The sequence below is a fragment of the Antedon mediterranea genome, chromosome 6 (genome assembly GCF_964355755.1).
Source record: "Antedon mediterranea chromosome 6, ecAntMedi1.1, whole genome shotgun sequence".
NCBI classification, from domain to species: domain Eukaryota; kingdom Metazoa; phylum Echinodermata; class Crinoidea; order Comatulida; family Antedonidae; genus Antedon; species Antedon mediterranea.
The window spans coordinates 2,280,720-2,303,047 of NC_092675.1; the positions used below are offsets into that span (position 1 = coordinate 2,280,720).

Here is a 22,328-nt window from a genome sequence, read left to right on the forward strand (position 1 = left end):
ACAGTACAGTACGTATAAAATGACATTTTCCCTTTTTTTAAATAAAATTCTTATTTATATTCTTTTCTATTTGTTTATACAGTATATTCTCTTTTTCTGAACTATAATATATTACTAAAGTCTCACAATACAAACAATATTATATTTTCATTTGCTATGATCAAAATTTGAAGTACTCTAAAGCTCCGTCTACACTATCAAACTAAAAAAATAAAATAATGTGACGTGCCCAAATATGGTAGTGATGTGCCCAAATATGATAGTGATCTGACATCATCACATTATTTGCCACATAAAATTTGATAGTGTAGACAGAGTTTTAGTAACCATTATTCAAGTTGTAAAAATAATATGCTCACCGAGGGGGCGCCCAATCATGTTTTGTACAGTCCATTAATGTTCCTACATATGTTTTATTCCTCCATGTCACATTGACAACAAGAACACCTGCCATCACAACAACAATGAAAAAATTTTAAATCAATCACATAAAAAACAAGTATAGATTAATTTACATTCTACATATGAACGTTCATTGTTGTATGCGTTGAATATTACCATGAATAATCTAGGCCAACATAAATTAATATAATTATACAATGTGTCTCAATACAGTGGGATTGTCATACATACAGTACCCCATATCTTTAGTTGGAATTAGAGAGACACGCCCTTTAGAGACACGCCCTTTGGCAATAGTGGTCTATGACAGCTTTTGTCTTTCCTCTTCACTTTCATTTTTATACTTTTAGCGAAAGAAATATAACTAAATAATTGTATTAATTATGAATGTTTGTTAAAATTATTATATTTGTACTTTATTATTCATTACATTTTTCGATATTTTTCCTACTAAAAAACAAATTGTAGAAAAGCAGGAGGGAATGTATTATCACCAAAACAAATAGCATTTAAATATTAAATTTATGAAGAAATTCAATTTTATTAAATGAAGTGTTTCACAAGAATTGCTTAGCTTTATTTTTTTTATCACATAATTTTTTTTTTTCCAAAAGTATCTAATAAAATCCACCAATATTTAATAGCATGGCATTTTTTCATGCAGTACAATATCTTTGAACGTTGTAGAATTGACTTTCAGGTTAAAAACCTGCTGAGTAATAATTTAAGATTCATTCAAAGCATGTGGCGTTAGGATAAGGTACCCGGCTTCCAATTGAGAGGTCGCGAGTTCAAGCCTAAGGCTGGCAACTTGTTTGTGTACTTGTACGACAGTGTGTGCATTTTTATCCTTATTCATTGGCATGTGAACATCAAATGTAGGCTACTGTGTATTGAATGGCAATGAAATTGTTATTGATATCGATGTTATTCCAGACAAACAGCATTTTAAAAACACACAAGAACGCATCAAACAAAGTAAGATAACATTACAATATAGTATGGTACAAATAGATAAGATTTTTGTATGCGTTTACGTCCTTGCGTTGCGTCCTAGTGGGAACCAAGCATTATACTTTACAAAGAAATTGAAATATTTACCTTCAGCAGTCTCGTGCCAAACAATTCCTTCAAGGTTGACGCTTGTTCCTGGTTCACACGGACCTAACTTGTCTGGTTCAGTTAATGTACCGACATCACTCGTGCCAACACCAACATTCTCAAATGATGGTTGCTAATAATATTACAAAAATAGCAAAATCGTAATCAAGGTTTAAGTAATGAAAATAATATTTTATTATTGAATTAGTCCCGTTTCTGATGTGAGCAAATAAGCTACTAAATAAAGCATGTGAATATAACCCCACTTCTTATCAACAAGAGACACATTTCTAATTGCCTGTTAAATGAATTTCTTAAACACCAAGTGAATGACATTTAACAAACAGTACAACGTAAAATAATGGATTATGACCCATGTCGACTATTTTGTATCATGCATAAATATGGTTGGTATTGTTAGGCCATACTGTACAGTGGGCTGCACTAAAATAAAAATTTGTAAGCAAAACTAAATACTCTATCTGGGCAACAACATTTTAATCCAACTAGACTTAACAATTATCTGGGCCAGAAATCATTTTAATCCAACAAGACTGAAACCATTATCTGGACCAGCAATGATTTTAATCCAACTAGACTATTGCTGGCCCATTATTTGGGCCAGCAATCATTTGAATCAAACTGGACTGAATCCATTTTCTGGGCCAGCATATGATTTTAATCCAACTAGACTGAAACCATTATCTGGGTCAGCAATCATTTTAATCAAACTAGACTGAAACCATTATCTGGGCCAGAAATCATTTTAATCCAACTAGACTGAAATCATTATCTGGGCCAGCAATCATTTTAATCCAACTAGACTGAAACCATTATCTGGGCCAGCAATCATTTTAATCGAACTAGACTGAAACCATTATCTGGGCCAGCAATCATTTTAATCCAACTAGACTGATTGATGAACTACCTAATAATATTCCAATTTCTACTCATCAAGAATCCCACTTTAATTTTCAGTAAACAATAACAGACATAAATCAGTTTAAACTGGGTTAAACTCATTGCTTCTCTTTCTTAATCAAACATTAACAAATTGTTGTAATCTATAAAACTATGCTAGCATACTGCTGTTACTTGCAAATGTGCAATTTTACATCATTACTCTAAAACTACTATAATTCCTCCATGATCATATCATATGTTAATAGCCTCTGAGTTGTACTTTTCCTATTTAATACAACATTTGATATGTGTGGAAATTTGAATTGGATTTGGAATACTTTTCTATGACAACTTGTCATATTACCTTATTATGTTACGTTACCCGATATGAATGTGCAAAAAATGTGAAAAGCTAAGAAGCATCCAATTTACATAAGACTTCTTTTAATTTGGAAAAAAGCAACAAAATATAGGTTTCACTTTCTTTAGTGTTTCAGTATTATAATTTAGTATTATAATTTAGTGTTATTCTTCATTTTCATAAATTAACATTTAATGTAAAAATTAGATTGGTAAAAAATAATTAATTCTGCAGTCAAAATATGGAAATATACTTGAAAAAATAATCAATAATGAACAGCATTGGTAGATGAAAAATAATCACAACTTTAACACCACAATGTGTCAATTAAATTCTATAATACATGATTGTACCCTTGGATTGGCATGTACTTGTCTGTATACACAAAACCATCCTGACCTTCAGTATGATGTCATTAAATGCAGCATTTGTCATTACCAAGATTGATGGTTGATACCTGACCCTTACTAAACCTAGGCATAGCACTATAACAATTACCTGAAAACAATGTCATGCTTACAAAACACATGTAACCTATTTTGTAATTGAGCTTAATAAAAAGAAAATAAAAATACTGTATTACAAACCTTATCTAGTTTAGACTTCCTGGGTCTTTTCTCATTCCATTCTTTATTTTTCTTCTTTCCTTCATTTTTGTCGTCCTTTTTAGTTGCGTCCTCTTTAGATTCAATCTCTGTATTGTCCTGTTTTTCTTTTCCAATTTTATTCTTTGGCTTGTCATCTTCGATATTGTTTTCACATAGATTTACATTTGTACCAGTTCTATCAGTTTTACTATTTCCTATGTCTCGTTTTCGTGATTTTGTATTTTTCTCCTCTGTTACAGTTAAAGTCTCTATCGTGTCATCACTTCCGTCCATCTTTGCGTTTGCGCTTATTTTGCGTTTAATCTTCATTTTTCCGATTCTGAACGGACTTGAGTCGTTTAAACTATTATTTGTGTTCATTGTCTCCTTCTCGAGGTCAGCATCCAAGTCTATGATTAAGTTGCCTAGGCCGATTTCCCATTCTTCGCCACTCTCGTACTGTGATGCGTCATCCTTTGGGTACGAATTGGCCATATTGTGGTAGAACCTGGCCTAGGAAAAATTATCCCCCTCCGTGCTCAATACCAGCACCTGGTGTATTCACTAGACAACCATTAACACAATCTGTAAAACAAAACATTAATAATATAAACCAAATTGGGTCAATTTTTATTATGCTTAAAATGTAATACCTTTCAGTGAACATTTCATTCCACGTTAGTTTTATTAATCTATTAATAATATTCAGAAAAATAAATATCTCCATTAAATATTCTGCAAAAAAATACTGTATTAATAATTTAAACTAGTGTACCAATCTATACCCAATTACTATAAAGTGATCCAACAATGTCATTGTGTAATATTATTGGAAAATTAATACCATTACCAGAGACCTAATTTCAGTCTAGTGTAAAGAACAACAGTGATGCAATATATTCATACTCCAAGACCAATTCAATGTAAACTCTTTGCTATCAATGTTTATTTAACTCTTTGGTTTTTATCAAGTCAGTATTCTGACCTTAGACATGGACAAATATGTCAGGTGATAGGAGATATTCAACTGGAAATCAATAATGTCTCCACAGTAAAGGGAAATTTCATAGCCACAGCTGAAGATGAGAAATTACCCAAGGGAAATGGCATTTACCCCTGGGGCAAGCTAATATTCTATGCTGGCTAAACTAGTGAAATTATGTATCGCTTGAGACTTGATAGTTGATACATAAATTGTTGCCAATTTATAATGCATTTCGTTGAGCATCCTGACAATCAATAAAACTGAATTCATTATAATTTGTAAATTGTATCATTTCACAACCGCAATGTAACTATAACGATGTAAAATAAATACTTGTAATTATACTTAATACACAAAATATTTTAGTAGTAGAGATTGCGTTTAATGTAAAATTTAATTAGGATTGAATTATTCTAACTGTAGCTATACAGGTAGTTAAAATACTCTACTTGGATACCATACCGTTAAGCCGTGTAAGAAAGGGAAGATAATGATAGTTGTAATTGGAAATCAAATACTTTGTACATAATACGAATGGAGGTTTAACCTCTTAATTGCATAACTATAAAAGTAAATGACAATTAAGAGCACATTTTCAACAATATTTGTTCTAGCTGCGTAAACATTTGCAATATCAAATTTTGGATTATTAATATCATTGTTTATCTTATCAAATGTCAATAATAAAAGACAAAGGTGAGAAATATCTTATTCTTTGTGTTGCGTCACATCATAGATAAATTTGTTTGAAATCCAAATAGTATCCACCGAGTGGTACACTGCATAAATTATGAACAGCATTTAAAAAGGAAATGGCTAATTTGGCATTATAAATTATTTAAAAAAAGTTTATATAACTAAGAAGTACCTGTATATTGTTGAGGACAGTTATATAACATTATAATTTGTCTATTAATTATTACTGTAATTTTGGTATACAGTAGTACAAGGGAAAAGATTAGAAATTACTTCTTGATTTTAAAAACATCCCAGCAGGCAATTTATAATTTTGAAACCTAATCCATAACTTCAATATTTTATTCATATTAAAAATAACTTGTTTATCTCATTTTATCATGGTATGTACTTGTTTTACATAGTTTTGTACGTTTAGACATGAAGGTAGACTTCTGCATGCGGCACACATATTTGTGTCTCAACTAGGCTGCGGATATAGCGTTACACATTGTTACGCATCTATTCTACAGTTTACGCAAGATACATAAGAACTCCACTTATATATCAAGTGATTTTTCAAAATCGAACATTTATTCTACGCTCACGTTGAGAAGTGCCGATTTTTTCACCAAATTGTAAATTAGACAGAAGACACAACCACAATCACTTAAGTTTATTATAAAAATTATATTTCAAAATTATACAAGTTTTTTTTCATGTTACAGAGTTATTCAACAGAAACACATTTTGTATAAATTAAAATTACTAGATGGTACGCTCGCTTCGCTCGCGTACCATCTAGGTCGTGCCCACAGATGGTTCTGGAATACACAGTAATTTCAGCGTAACAAAACTGGCGATTTCAAATGTACGTACCGCAGGACTATAGGCCTATACATTGTCGTTTACAGAAACGAATAAATAGACACGATGATTTATGTAGTCAACTAAAATTAGCACCCTGGGAATTACTTCCGAAGGAGAAACTTATCACAAAATGAGTCCAAGTTTTTGATTTGAACTCATTTAAAGAAACCCAATTTGTGTTTTGTATGTAACATTAGGGTTGAGGGATGGGAAAGCGGATAGGTACAAAGAGGAACAATTTTTAAATATATTCTTTATCCACTCAGTAACGAAATATTTTTTTCATGTTTTATAGGCCTATAAATAATATACCTCTAAATACAGTAAAACATTTGCGATTTAATACTTTTTTTATTTTATTTATTTATTTATTTATTTTAAATATTCATTGTACACTAATTTTCCCCGTGTATGGCAAGAGATTCCTAATTATATTAGAGAACATTCTTTATTTAGTTTAGTTAAAACTGTCATAATCGATTGAAATATTAAAGTACCATGTCACGATACACCACTACGACGTTTATATTTGGTAATTATTAATTAATACAAACGTTGAGAAAGAACTGTCAGTATAAAGTTTATTTGTATATAATAATGTGTTTATATATCTAACAGTAGAGCCTATCCACAATCTCGCAAGTTTATTCTCAAAGGGCCCATATATTTACCTACCGTATGTGTTAAACCAAGGGCTCATAAATTTACCTACAGTACTTGTGTTAAACCAAACTCTGGCAGACTGAGAGATTGGGATGTTCCATTCATCGCAAATCAATAGATTTGTATAATCGTATATTAAATCTATCAAAATAGTATTTTTTAAAGAAAATCGGCCTGTCTTCAACATTATGATGGTGTACTCTAGCTGCTCAACCGGTTTTCAGCTATTAAAAACAATTATCGTAGGAGGAGATAGGAAAATGCGAAGCCTCCTCGCATTTTTGTGGCGGGTATTTTTCAAGACGGACATCCATTATACAGTGTATACCACGGTCGGAAAACACCCCTATTTGGGGCAAATCTTGGAACCTAAATTCGTTTTAACCGTCAATAACTTATTATCTAACTTAATTTAATTAGTAAACAGGGTTACATCAGGTGGTTAAAATCAGTACCGAAAGTACGAACCAACTTTATATACCATCGAGTAAAAATTCTAGAAGTAAGGCGCGATTTACCGAATTTTGCCCTTACGTAAATTTATATATAGATACAAACGTTGAGAAACAACTGACAGTAATAAAGTATTATATTATTATGTGTTTAATCTAAAAGTAGGGGCTACCCACACTCACAGTGATAAAGTTTATTAGTATATTTGTTTATATTATATTTAACAGTACCAACACACTTTTGATTCAAATGGCGATCAAAAGTGGTTAATACCTATTTGCAGTATTGTATAGCATTACAATACTATTTCTGTTTATTCTCCAAGGGTCTATAAATTTACCTACTTGTGTTAAACCATGGAGGTATGCAAGTATGGTTAAACCAAATAATTTGGAATGTTCCATTCATTGCAAATCAATACATTTGTATAAACGTATATTAAATGTATCAAAATAGTATTTTTTAAAGAAAATCGGCCTGTCTTCAACATTATGATGCTGTACTCGAGCTGTTCAACCGGTTTTCAGCCATTAAAAACAGTTAACGTAGGAGGAGATAGGAAAATGCGAAGCGTCCTCGTATTATTGTATGCGGGTATTTTTCACGATGGACATGCATTAAACAGTGTATACCACGGTCGGAAAACACCCCTATTTGGGGCAAATCGTTGAACCTAAATTCGTTTTAATCGTCAATAACTAATTATCTAACTCAATTTAATTAGTAAACAGGGTTACATCAGGTGGTTAAAATCAGTACCGAAAGTACGATCCAACTTTATATACCATCGAGTAAAAATTCTAGAAGTAAGGCGCGATTTACCGAATTTTGCCCTTACGTAAATTTATATATAGATTTTGTCCCGAGCAAGCCAAAAAAATGTAAATTGGCTTTCAAACATTCCATTCAATGGACAATTGGCTAGTGTTGCGGCTAGTGTACTATGAGTGAGTACAGGGACATGCCTTTGTTTTGCTGCAGTATACTGTACATTTTGCTACAACATGTTAACACTAATTAATGATTCATTTTCCCTACGACACACAGTAGAGCAATCCAGTTCCTTCCCTAAAACATGCAACCTCAAAAACAAATCTATAAAGAACATTTTTTACATATTACGTTTTTTATGGAGTTGCTACATTACTACTGTACATTAATAATGTTTATTAAAATGGTAGTTAAAGCAAATTGTAATGTAAGGGACACATACTTATTTACAGACGCTGCTGTACATTTTTAGGAATTTCTTCAAACATTAGTAGCATTTAACATTGAGTATTTATGCTATTATTACTAGTTTCATTGGGATAATTTACAAACAAAATAATTATTTGATTATTTACATGAATGTGACTAATTTATTATGCAAAACCAGTATACTGTAAATCTTCATACTCATTACTCAATAACAATATTACCACTATACTTTTTACACTTTATTCTGTCATGCTTTACTTACATGGTGGATTTTGTAAAAGAGTTAATATTTAGCAGCTTTTGTATTTATTCAGTAAAGGTTGTAGAGTACCCAATAATATACTCTTTATTGTTGTAGAAATTGAACTTGAAGTAGCGTAGCACTGAAATAAGCTGGTCACAGTATTATTTTTGTAGCACACAATATTTTAAAGTTTTTCCTGACTACTACTAAACCTGGTACAGTACAATAAGAGCCCCACCCATACAGTAGCTATGTATCTATGTTTCTAAGCTCAGGAAAACAAATATATCAAAAACCACACCGAAACCTTGACTCAGAAATACCGGGATGGTGTCCGGCGGGGGATAGTTTTACCTTAGTTAAGCATAGTTAAGCTTTGTTACATTTTTTTTTTCACATTATTGATTGTCTCCATCCCCGAAACCTCGACTAAGAAATACCGGAATGGTGTCCGGCGGGGGATAGTTTATTACCATTAGTTAAGGTCCTATGTAAAGCACCTAGAGGGGTCAGTGATCCATTAGGCGCTATATAAATACTGTTTATTATTATTATTATTATGTTATATTATGTGTCAATAAATTGAATCTTGATCTTTCTCATGACAGCCACACCTCTGTACAATAGAGCCCCACCCATACGAGCACATACAGTAGCTGGGACTGGCAGCCACACCTCTGCAATTGCAATACAGTAGTACATACTATCCCATCCAATGTGATATGGATGGAGATGATGTCATCAATGTGTTTGCATTGCCAAATTGGAAACTTCCCTAAAGATCCTACATTACAATACAAAGAAATATTTCTAACATACTATCATACTGCTAATACAGTGTAGATGGGTAAATAAGTATGAATTCAATTTTTTGTTCAACATGAGCTAAAGTACCACCTCTGGGAATCCGATACAGTGACTTAGCCCAAGGCATATGCATTTTTCTCTCCCTAATAAACACAGTAGTACTGTAGATTAAAATCTTTAAGAACATTGGAAGGTAAGCTAATATTTGACTCAATTGTTTAAAGAACAAAAGAAAAGGGTTGTGTTTCAAAATTGTGACCAAGCCAGCTTTTCCATTGTTTATAAAAATCACCAATTTGGAGAAGTGTTTTGATTCTTTTAAAGAGTATCCAGAAAAACATGTATGTATGTAGGTATGATACAAAGAGACTCTTTTTACCAGCAGTATTGGAATAAATACAGTGTTTAATAAGCTTTTTATAGTGTTTAAACATTTTAATTTTTATGAACAGCATATTATCTACAGTAATGCTGTATTTAGACTTTATAAAAATTCCATTTTCTTCAGAGGAAAATCAACAGGGCGTTGAATTAGCTGTAAAAAAATTACAATAGTTAAAGTTTATGATTTATGATTAAAATAATATCAACAAGAGAGAGCTGTATTATAAGGTATTCCCAATGCAAAGTTCACAAAAATGAATATTAAAATAAGACCACAAGATAGTTTCATTTTTTTCTAGCATGACAGGTCATAATTCATATTTAAATAACACTCAAGAATAATTGATTCACATTCTAATCTATAAGGTTTAAAGTCCAATTTCAACAACATACTATACGACAAGTAATGTACTGTATGATCAAGAGATACTACGGAGAAATCAGCTTTTAATGGTATTCCATTTGATTTAAATTAACCTGGGTGAAACCTGGCGAGGATAACAGCGCACAGATATTGTCATTTCTGTTCCGACATGGAATTTTTAATGGAAAATAATTGAATTTTTTACCTGGGTAAAAATATCAAAGTGCTTATTGATTTTTTTACACAATGTACAGAAAATAATTTGAATTCAAATCTGTTGGCAAAAATAGCCATGCACAGTAAGAAATTTAATCGCCGAGGTGAAAATTCAATTTCAATTATTTCAACATAATTTGGGCATCGATACTAACTGTATTACTTGGCACGACTTAGTGTTTTAAAGTTACATAATTTAGTAAAATTTGATGCTTGCAGTCACATTGCTAAATTGAATTTTGCTATGGTGCAAATTTTATATAAATTTCATAACTGCAGTGTGTGTAATTCATATTAAATATTATAATTATAGAATTATTTAATTCTAATACATAGGAAATAATGGCTGTTTCTCATGTTGCTGTACAGTACAAATATACAATATACAGGTTGTACTAATTGATTTACTGCATCAACACATTTCTAATTTTGGATGATAACTTTGACAGACACCCCCATTTCTACAATGGTTGAATCAAATTGAATGAACTGCTAGTATTGAACTAGGCCTCAGTATGTGTAAGTAGTGATCTCCATTGAGATTAATCTTACCATCAGATCATAATATCTTACATTTCTGTTGATGTAGTCTTTAAGTCAACATTTATATCGTTCACACCATATTTTTTTTATTAATATAATACTACAGTACCATACCAGTACAGTCAGTCAAATTTTAGACTCAATTGTTATTTATGTGACTATTGTGTTTATCACAAAGAGTATTGTTGGTAATTGAATAATTGTTTGATTATTAAAGTCTATTGTTTTCTGCCTTATGTTTCTGTACAGTTCATATTACAAATATCATTTTAAAATCTAATTTATATTAACCAATGGAAATAAAAAAGTCCACAATTTATTAAAAACGTTTATTTTACAACTCTCCTAATCACTTTTCTGAAATATTGATTCATGTTTTTTAAATTAATTGTTTTTAATTCACACAGTTTTCATTCCCGTCATACTTTTTTTTCTTTTAGTCCTCGTTTTATGAGTGGTCTAAAAATGAGTATGGCAGAAGGATTTGGTGCTAATTTCCTTATTTTTATGATCACATTGAATTAAATCTAAAAACAAAAAATGTACAGTAAAACACACACAAAAAAAAAAGATAAAAAAAAAATCATAAATTTTAGTTTGAATCTTGTTAAAAGCAATAATTACAATAAAATCATACAAGTGTATAATACTTGTGGTTTTATTCTAGTAACAAAAAAGAATACTGCAATTCAAATTGAATCATTTTGAACAGTGTAACTGCAATAAAATATTTAGACTATGATGATTAATGGTAAAAACTCCACAGGTCAGATGTCATGTCAGATTTAACCTTTATAGGTTACAAAGTGACCTCCTGCTTGGTTAAAATAAGAATAAAATATCTTATGAATGTCATACTGTTAGCTTGTTATCATAAGTAACTCAATATAATAGGATAACCTACAGTACAGTTAGTACAATGTCTGCTACAGTACTATGATAAAAATAAATAAATTATGTTGAAAATAAAAAAATATGTACAAATACCAAACTGGTAAATTTGTTTAAACTCTAAATATCATCAAATTATTATGTATCTTTAAAAAAAAATTAATTAGGATTCTTTTAGTCGATTATCAAATCCTTCCTGAACAAATTATTACATAAAGAAAACCATTGTTCTTGACAAAACAAAAATTAATATTCTACTCACTGCTGAGTCACTCACTCACTGTAAAAATAGAATGATACAACAAAAATGTAAAAAATTAATACAAATAATTTAATATTTTATTCTTATTTTACAGTATTATTGGCCTAATTTCCTCAAATCACAGAAAAAAAAATTGCATTAAAAAGATCTGCTGAATATTGTTCCAAGCTGCCTTTAATGTATTGATACACTATAATGAAAAAATCACCAACCTTTAGTTGAATAATATACTGTAGTATGCTTGAGAAATGAAATTAAAGGAGTTGAATCAATTGACAACACACTGGATTGCATTACACAAACAGCTATTTCCTCTAAAGCATACACAACAAAGCCCTTTCGTGGATTTTCTACCAAACGCTTACTTTCTAATACCATCCCTTATAATCCCGATTAAGCTGTCTACATGATTCTAATGGTATGTAGCAACTGTTAAGTACATCCCTGACTAGTGTGAATTGCTTTTCCTGATTCACAAACCCTTTGTTACAATCAGAAGCACTTTCTATACACTTTAGCTTGCAAACAGGTTGGTAGTGGGAACAAGCCCATTTTTGTGCCATCCACAAAATGATTAATGTAATTTATGAGCAGACACTTTATTATCCTAATAAAATCACATCTCATAATAGTTAATAAGCCCAAATGTAAGAATAGAAAACATTCTATTAAGAAAAAAAAATTAAATGTTTAAAATGTTTAAAAACTAATAAAAAATAATAATTTTCCAACAATGAACCATTAACCACTGTAACTATCTATTGAATTTATATTGATTTCAAATGACAAAAAAACCACAAATCTCATTAAATTCAAGAGGATAAGTGGAATAAAAGATTAATTTTAATACACTATAACATTTAATGTATTTTAATTATTAATATTTTAAAGTATGCTGTTATAAAACTGCACACCATGTACTCTATACAAATATTTGCAATTACAATTATTTGTTATGTTAATTTTTAAAATCATATTAAAATAATAAAATTATGTTACTGTTAGTGTTACTAATCTTAATTTTTTAAAGGAATAAAACAATTAGATAAAATTTAACATCTGTTTACAGTACACATTGCACATTACTAGTTAAATTTAACTTTGTTCTACTTTAAAATATGCAAAAATTGCATCTGCTATACTGTACCATGTTGTAATTTGGTGGGAAATTTTTTCTATTGCTTGTTATGTTAATGTTACTGTACATTTAAAAACTATTGGATCTACTGTACCTATCAAGATATCAAAGGTACAACACAGATATCAGAGGTACTAATCAACACTACAGCACAGTACAGTAGGTATAAAGGAGAATTAACTGATCACAGGAGCAGTTACGTGGGTTGTAAACTGAGATATAAATTCAGATAAATTGTAACTGTAGTGCTTGTGAACACAGCTAGAGCCTCTCTCACCATAAAGTAAGCTCACTCCGTGGTTTGACCTTCAACCCCATATTTCATGTTTTTAAACAGCACTTTAATCACTGACAATAATAAACTCATATTTCATTGTTAATCTTTCACACTGCTTTGGAATTACAATTTGTAAATCCGCCTTCAATTTAAAAATTTTCAATTCTAATAGAATACTTGACTCAACACAAAAGGAAAAGATGGCAATTTAGTATAATCCTGATAACCTATAGGACCAGATGTACAGTAATATCAAAACAGTCCTCACTCAATAGAAATAATATTTATTTTTAAAAGTCTATTGTACAAAAGTCTACCGTGACTTTTGTTGTTTGAATGTTACTTTGAGCAAGGAGCTACTGTATCTCATTTTATAGCTCCATGCTATCAATATCTCTCTTAAGAATAAAATTTAGGTATTTAAAATTGGTGACATCATCATAAGGGTTTGGTTGAAATGGCAGTAGCACTAGTAGTACAGTTTAACAACATTAGATAAATCAATCACATTAAAATGCATCTGAAGAACTATCAATCAATGACAATAATTTCTTTTTTATTGTGCAGTAGGTATACATCTCTTTAGCTATGACAAGCTACAGGATAAATTGAAGGGTTACATTCATTTACTGATAGCTGTATAGAGTTAGTACTGTAGTGTATAGTAGGAATAATGGTGTATTAAGAACCAGTTAATGATTGGTGATATAAATCCTGTATTTAAACACATGGTACTATCATTCTTGAAAATTTCTATAATTTAGAAAAATGAAAAGAAATCGGTATATAGTACCCAGTAATTATTTTTCCATACAACTTTATATATAGAGTTTCTCAAGTACAAGAGATTACCAACAATATGTACAGTACAGAGAAACCACTCTGCAAATGATTACTGTCCTTTAAATTACCTAAAACAGTACTGTACTACCAATAGAAAAATTAGTGATGTAGTCGCAAGATATGGGAACAATCTTTGTTCAAGCGACTGGGTTGTGAAAGGCCTTTGTGAAAAAGTTGTCAGGTTGAAAGCTTACCAACCATACTGGTGGCTTCAGCCCTGGACATACAGTACTGTAGATTTATATCCACAACACACACAGAAAATACTACTGTAGATGATCATACAGTTTTATTAAAAATCTAGTTTTGACTGTAAAGTGTCATCTCTAACCAACAAAGAGAGAAAAACAGCCCCCATTTGTGTATTCAACATACTGCCTCTTTTGTAGACAATACAGTACTTCAATAGGAATTTAAATTGTACCTACGGGTAGTCACAAACAATTTTTTGGAAAATACCCTAAAATAGTTTTACTGCAAACTAAACCGTTTGTAAATTGGTTAAAAATTAAATGTTGTTGTGTAATTGTAAAGCTATTTATTTTCACGCACCATTAATTTTTAAAGAAAGGGCTTGAACCGAAATGATAATAATGAATCAATTTGATTAATACAATGATACCTTTTAGACTACACAGTTAGAGTTAATCACTTCACAATCCTATCTAGTTGTACAGTACTGTACTATATCAACAACTGTACAATAAATTTAGACCGCATTAATTGTTCTTTTCCATTCTCAATTTGCTTCCAATGTATCAACACATTAAAGAGAAATTACCCACCTCCGTGAAGTGAATCGTTTTACTAATATTGAAAACAACAATGTTGTGATCAAAACACAAAACAAACCGAGTTGAGTCGCAACCGTAGCCATTACATTTAGATATAATTTAGACGCAGAGTTATGATAAGTTAACAACAGTCTACAGTAGCGAATGTGGTTGCTCACTTACTGTAAAATGAATGCGCAAAACAAAATTGCAGTACTTGATTTACATAACAAGGCATGCACAAGTGTGCTACATCACATTTAGTTTCATCATGTGACCAACAATCTACATTCAGTACAGTAGGTGTAAACATTTGTTAGTAGTGATCATGAAAAAAATATTGTACTGTATATCTTTAGATTGATAGTCTAATAATAGTTAATACTCAATTGCTTTTTTTTTAATTGTACTTTCAGTACACTGTACTGTAGGTCTATCATTTTAAATGCCAATTGTTAAAGAAAACAAAGCAGGTAGAGATGAATTTGAATGGTGTAAATGTGATGATTAAAGGGAACCAGGTACTTAAAACAACAAAGACTCTAGTCTCAGTAAATGATCATTACTGACTCATTCCAACCACGAACTGTTCATTAAATGTACAGTACCTACCACATATTCTTTTTAATCTTAGGGCCTGTTTCAGATTTAAAATCGTTTTACAGTATGGTTATTTATTTGTGGTAGAAATGTTGGTTCTCACAAATAACTAACCACAAAAAAGAATCAATTCAAAATGCCTTTAAATAAGTCAATTTAATTTATTTAATCTGGTATGCTACCATTTTTGTGAGAACAGTTTTCTACTGTGAACAACACAATGGTCTCAGTTCAGTACAGTAGCTCCGTTTACACGCACTAGTCTTAATCATGCACGTAGTAGTAGGGAACGATGAAGCCTAGGCATCTGATGTACAGTATAGCAAGCAGTGGCGTAACAGCTATGAGCGCTCACTGGTTAAAGCAAGGGGCCTCATACTGTAGCTTAAGGGGCTTGAATGCATTGAGCAGCCCCAATGCAACTACCCAGCATTGGAGGACCCCTTAGGAGGGCTAAACTAGGGGCCTTGCGTTATTCCACTGACAGCAAGTGCTTGTGTGATCGGAACTCTCTTACATGTGAAATACAATTATATATATAGATATAACTCTGATACTGTAGGTTTCAGAATGTAATGTAACGATTGTAATTCCCACCTGATTACAAAGGGGTATGCTTTGGGGTATGCTTTGGCGTATGTAAAACAAGTTAAAACCGCAATAAGGAAGCTACGATAGACCCCACCATGATTTACCTTTGATAATGAGCTGGTAACTATTAAATGTACTACTCTCTGTTCACCCAATAATTATTTAACTTAGATACAATTCTGATCAAGTAACACTAACATGGCCATAATCTACAGATTACATTAATGTTTTATCACAAGAAGGAAGTATGTGTTGACATGAATAATGTAGCTGCACATGTGACATATATTTACTGAGTCATGTGACACACTGTACTTTCTACTAAAACATAATTACTGGGTACTTCTACTTTCAGGGAAAAATGAATACTTAATTCTGAACATTTGTTTACTTTTTATCTGTACTGTATTTGAAACTAAATAAACAACCCAAAACATTCAGCTGTCAATCAGAACATTTTTGTCAAACAATATCATTTTTTATGTTAATCTGTTTTTAAATTATCACATAAAAGTTTTGTAAATTTTTTCTAAATTTCCAATACAAACCATGACAAGACAATTAATCATGTCTGCACTCACTCATTTTTAAAACATCCTGGATCTGTATTTATATGTACAATAGGTGGGTTACAAAAAAGGAATTTTTTTGTATTTATTGAATGGGGAGGGGATATTTTGAAAGTATAAAAGTTCTCAGTCAGCTCCACTTTGAATAGAATACAGTAGAATAAGAATCAGTCAATCTTTGAACTTGAAAATATTCTCTTCCAACTAATAAACATTCAGTACTATTTGATAGCAGCATTATTGACATAGAAGGGACGTTGCCAACATGAGGCTCGCCTGGTCTGAAATATTCCATTTTCATTACCCTACCAAATTCTCCAGCAGAGATCGTCATATTTTATATTAATAATAATTATATTTAAAACATCTTTTTAACCTCTCGCATGGCCTTGCATAGTCACCAACTGTCTAGATAATGTAGGACAATCCCACTGAAGTGATTGTCATGTAACACGCATTTTGCCAAAGTTCCTTGAGCAATTTGAAATTGTGCCGCACAATTGCGTAATTTGTTAACACAAAATAATACACCAGTACTTATAAAATGGGAAGCTCTGTATTCACTGACTCTTGTTTTAGTCGCACTACTTCGGCAATGCTCGAGACACACGGCACGAGGATCCCACCAAATTTACCATCTTTCTTATAAAAACGTAAATCGTTTATTTTTTATAACAATTCTACACAAATTTTAAAATACCATACCACCCTTGGGTTCTGTAATAAAAGTCACACAAAGATCATTTAATACATTTACTGGCCAATCAAAGTCAACAAGCTCCAGTTTTATTGTCAATCAAAACCTTTTATCAATGTGGCCAACAAAAGGATTAAATTACAAAATCAAAGAGGGGATGAAAATCATTCTTAAAATAGTCAGAATCATTATAATAGTTTAATTGGCTAGGCTAAGAATTTAAAACAGTAAGATAATGTGATTAATAAAGGTTGTTAGGAAAGGGTGAGTGACATTTCATTGGTATGTTAACAATTAATAAATAAGGTCACTCTTTACAGCTTCATTTCATGGCCCTGTCCAGCTCCTACCACCAGCCAGGCAAGATGAGAGAGGCAGCCTTTTTATGGAGTCGCCTCCTTATTGAAATATCGTTATCAAACTATAACACCATTAAACATGGCATCTTCATGTTTAAACATGAATAATTTACAATATCCAACCTTTAGAATCATATATCCAAGAATATATAAAAATCCTGTGAACTTGTCTGATGTCAGGCCGGTCTCTTGTGAATGCCTGCTGAATCTCCGGGTGAAAAGAACACCCTTTCCCATACAACAGTCTGGGCTTCAATAATGACAAAGAGAGTTGTGTAGCTTATCGAGTCTTTCCGAAACAATGCCTCTACAGAGATAGCTAAATAGCAGCAGGTCTAAGTAATCTGATTGGTTAATGTGCTTAGAAAGTAACCAATCAGCGGTTTGGATTTTGGCTTAGAAATAGGTCTATAGCTGGAATAGCAAGTTACATGGTTTTTAGTAGAAGAGACGCTTATAAGGCATACATCCCGCTTCGTTGATAATGTGACACAATTTGCATATCACTCAATCAAGGAATCTATGTACTGTATCAATCAATGAAACCTATCAAACTCATTAAAGCAATTACAAAAGACAACAGGAAAGCGATGCATTGGGATCTTTAGTTCATTAAATCGTACAGCAGGGCTTTTTATTGTAGAGAGCAGCTCACAGAGCGTATTGTTCATGTAATACAATTTAATATTAATATGCTTTATTTTTATGAAGTAATACTATTACTGTATTACGTTATGCATTAACGCTTGTCGTTATATGAATACAGCTTTATTTCATGGAGTAAAGAATAAGAAGAAGAATAATTATTCTTAACTCTATGTTTATTAATCAAAATATTAAGATAATAATATAACGTTTCAACAATACATACATAGCTATACTCAGGTAAACTGACAATTATGCATACTTGAACAAAAAAGCAGTACTATAATTAATAGTTTAGTTAATAAATTGAATAATCAAGACTAAAATAATATTAATTAATTATAACCTTTTTAAAATTAAATACCTTTGTTCACCTACTCTTACCGAACCCTTTTTCAAGTTCAGAGTTTGCGGCCCGGTTATTTTAATATGACAGACGCTTTCTAAATCTAAAAAAAAACGACTAAAAAGATTCATCATAAAATTACAATGTCCAGATTATTGAAATGAAAGATGGTTTTATAGAAAAGAGTGATCTTTTAAACAGTATCCGGCTTTAGGATTTCCACCTCTTGATTACACTGAAAAGGGAGGGCCAACGACCTGTTTCCCCTAATAAATTTGTGTTCCTTTGTCTGTGGGTGCTATTGTTTTCTCGTTAGGGTGCTTGGAATTCAAGTAGGCCTATTAGCTCATTGTACTACTCAAAGAAAGGTACACTTATTCGGTTTAAAACAAAATTCGCTGGATAACACCAGACTTTTCTTGACAAAGAGTTACCACCATATAATTCAATTTCCAACATACTTTTCCCCCTTTGTCTGTTGTACCATAGAGACCTCTGTTATTTAAAGTCTGATAAGCTGCAAACTCAAATCGTTTTCTAATTGATAGTGTTCATTTGGAATGTGAATTGTTTGTTTCTATAGTTTTTATGTAACTTAGAAAACTTGTGTTATGTAACATCATGACAAATGATACATATAACAACATATATATATATATATATATATAGTTCACTATAATATAATATCTCTATAGGCCTACATAGAATAGATAGATAGCTCCATGGTTGAACTAACAAATAAACATATTTCGATCAGAGGGTGTAAATAAGATGTGGATGTATACCGGATACATTATCATTCATTCATTCAAATTTTATTAGAAACAGTTCAAAAATATAAAAGGCAATTTACAATTTAAATAATTAATACAATAATAGGAACTGTTGTTTCAGGAATCGAAGTATAAAAAGCTTATTGTCTTATAACAACCTCTTATACACAATAAGTACAGTATATAAAATGATGAGAAATTGTGGCTTCTGGAATCCTAGATACGGCTGAAGGGTTGAGTTGATGTATTAGTCAGGTAAAAGTCGTCATTACATACACATTTGACAACACGCAGGTGAATCGTTATAAGAATGTGATGAATGTTCCATTTCATTAATTTTATTAAAATCGCTACATCCTAATGTGACATCCCTTTGTCGATTTTTACCTTGCTGCTGAAACGGTGAAAAAAACGTATTGTATACTACTGATAGTTGGTGTATTTTACAAAAATTTAAATAAAGTCGGCCTAAGCAACAACGAACATCAACACACAAAACTTAACAATTTTGTCCTGGTGCCTTACAAAAAAATAAAATTTCTCCCTTCCTCTCTGATTTTTAAAGAACGATCAATATCTTTTCATTAAGTGGCCTAATTAATAGCTCAAATTTCTCATTTTGCTATGTGATAATTTAAGACCATGAAGTACTCTTCCCTGATTATTCACACCATGGAGGTATACAATTAATACATTAGCATCTAATTGTATACCTTCATGCATGTTCACACTAATAATTGTTGAGTTTCACTCTTTTGCAATAAACGAATTCTATCTGAATGCGGCATAACGAAAATTAAACTTTAATTCAGTTAGGCAGTATCTTTCGGTTACAAGGTCGTTCTGCATTAATCATTACACAGCATATGAGTTTAATGTTTGTTCGAGGTTTAAACGCGGGGAGGGGGAGAGGGGAGGGAGGATGAAGTTGAATAGAAATTATGGATATTATTAAATCAAATACTGAACTATAGACATAATTTTCTTCTATTTTTTTTCCAAAGAAAATATTCAAAGCAGCGCTAATTTGGAAAGTAAGACCGGGTAGTTAGTTAGGCGTGTCAACAATAATTTCCTATTCTGTATACATTACACCAGGAAGGTATAAAATAGGCCTACCTCTCCCTCCCTGATTACACCAGGGCCTGCTATAATTTGTATCAAGGCGTATTGCATGTCACAATACTTGTATTAAGGAGCAATACTAGTTCAAAGTTGGATTCTTGCAGATGTCGTACTGAAAGATATAGGCGGTCTACTATTCCGCACTTAGCACGAATCCTTTAAGTTTAATGTTTAGTTTAGATCTACTATGATGTATTTTACTTCTCAGTTTATGATTGTAATCCAACCTTTTCAGCTCTTGCTGCTGGTTGGAATTTGATGTTTTTATACCTTAATAAATAAATAAATAAATAAATAAATAAATAAAAAATAAATATAACGAGGGCGTTGTCTCAGCTAATTTATTGATAAAAACAACATCGGATTTATCTCGTCCCTAGATAATTGGACTGTGTGCAGGAGAAAATGAATTGTAATTTTTTTGATGACATTTTATGAACACGGATATGCATGTACATATAGGCTATCGGGGACATGTCATTTATCCAAGATGTCGTTTCACTTATTTTGTTTATTTATTTATGATCATAACTATCAATAATGGACAAGCTATTGTTCAACCCCACGTTTTGTCATCACAGACGATATTTATGAATTTCGTTTATCAATGAGTGACATTTGGATAATAATTGCCAAGATGTGACAAGAGCTTTCTTGAAATCTCGGAATCTTGGGTTCAACTCAACCTAGTATCAACAAATACAAAGCACTACACTGTCTAACCGGATACCATCAGTATTTGAACTTGTAGTCAGCGTGTAGGGAACAAAACATAATACTAAATTTGTTGGTCAATTTTGTGAGGGATTTTGTTAAACTAGTAAACATTGGTCTAATTATAGAACTGGTGACAATAATCGATAATTATAGAACTGGTGACAATAATCGATTATTTAATATTCTTCCAGGGTTTTACCACAGGTTCTTCTTCACTCTGAATGACTGGTCATATAATATTAAAAGCTTAATGTATAGTTGTCAATAATGTGTGAAGTTAACTAAAGAGGAAAGTCTATCTGTAAAATATACACACCGTAATGCCATTGTTGGGACGAGGTGTTTATCTGTATTGCTAACAATGGGATGATCACACCATACTCGATTTTACATATTTCACTATGGCATTCAATACTAGTAATACAATGAACACCTCCATTGGGACACCTTGATTTAAAGGGGACACTTTATATACCTTAACATAGTCAGGGTTCCAGACGGAGTTTTGTCTTAATATTAGTAACAAGATAAATATTTTGTTTATATGTATACTTGATCTTGGATTTTTTTCAGACAAAAATCGAAATAAAATCAAATAAATAAAAGACAATGAATACAGACTTGGAGCAAGTCTAGCCTCATTACATTACGGTCAGCCCATATTCAAGGGAAACCCCTATTAAGTTGACATTTACTTGGTCCCCTTAATGGGGATCTACTGTAGAACAAATTTATTTAGGCGGAGATATTCCCATCATATTATTTAATGCATTCATTTCCAGATATGTAATTTGCATAACTTGGAGTCACTGGAAATGATAGCTAGTAGCTAAAACACCACCTGTTCATTATTTAATAATGCAACAAAAAACACACAATATAATAAAAAGTCATAAATAAATCTTTCTATATTATTTATTTAAATTATTTGCATAATTATTAATTATTATATCAGAAACAAATT

The 22,328-nt window shown here is 31.4% G+C and overlaps 1 protein-coding gene across 2 annotated transcripts in view; it reads right to left on the reverse strand.

Annotated features, from left to right (window-relative positions):
• Positions 1-18,005, reverse strand: part of LOC140051042 (uncharacterized) — a 34,144-nt gene extending 16,139 nt beyond the window's left edge. Inside the window, exons 1-4 of one of the 2 annotated variants that reach the window (XM_072096113.1) lie at positions 17,882-18,005; positions 3,355-3,939; positions 1,504-1,636; positions 360-447 (exon numbers count right to left, since the gene is read on the reverse strand). In XM_072096113.1, the coding sequence (XP_071952214.1) occupies positions 360-447; positions 1,504-1,636; positions 3,355-3,849 (716 nt within the window). In that variant the 5' untranslated portion in view covers positions 3,850-3,939; positions 17,882-18,005. Of the gene's footprint in view, positions 1-359; positions 448-1,503; positions 1,637-3,354; positions 3,940-12,123; positions 12,589-17,881 lie in introns of those variants that run through there. The other variant, XM_072096114.1, reaches the window with a different exon arrangement.
• Between the last annotated feature and the right edge of the window lie 4,323 nt (positions 18,006-22,328).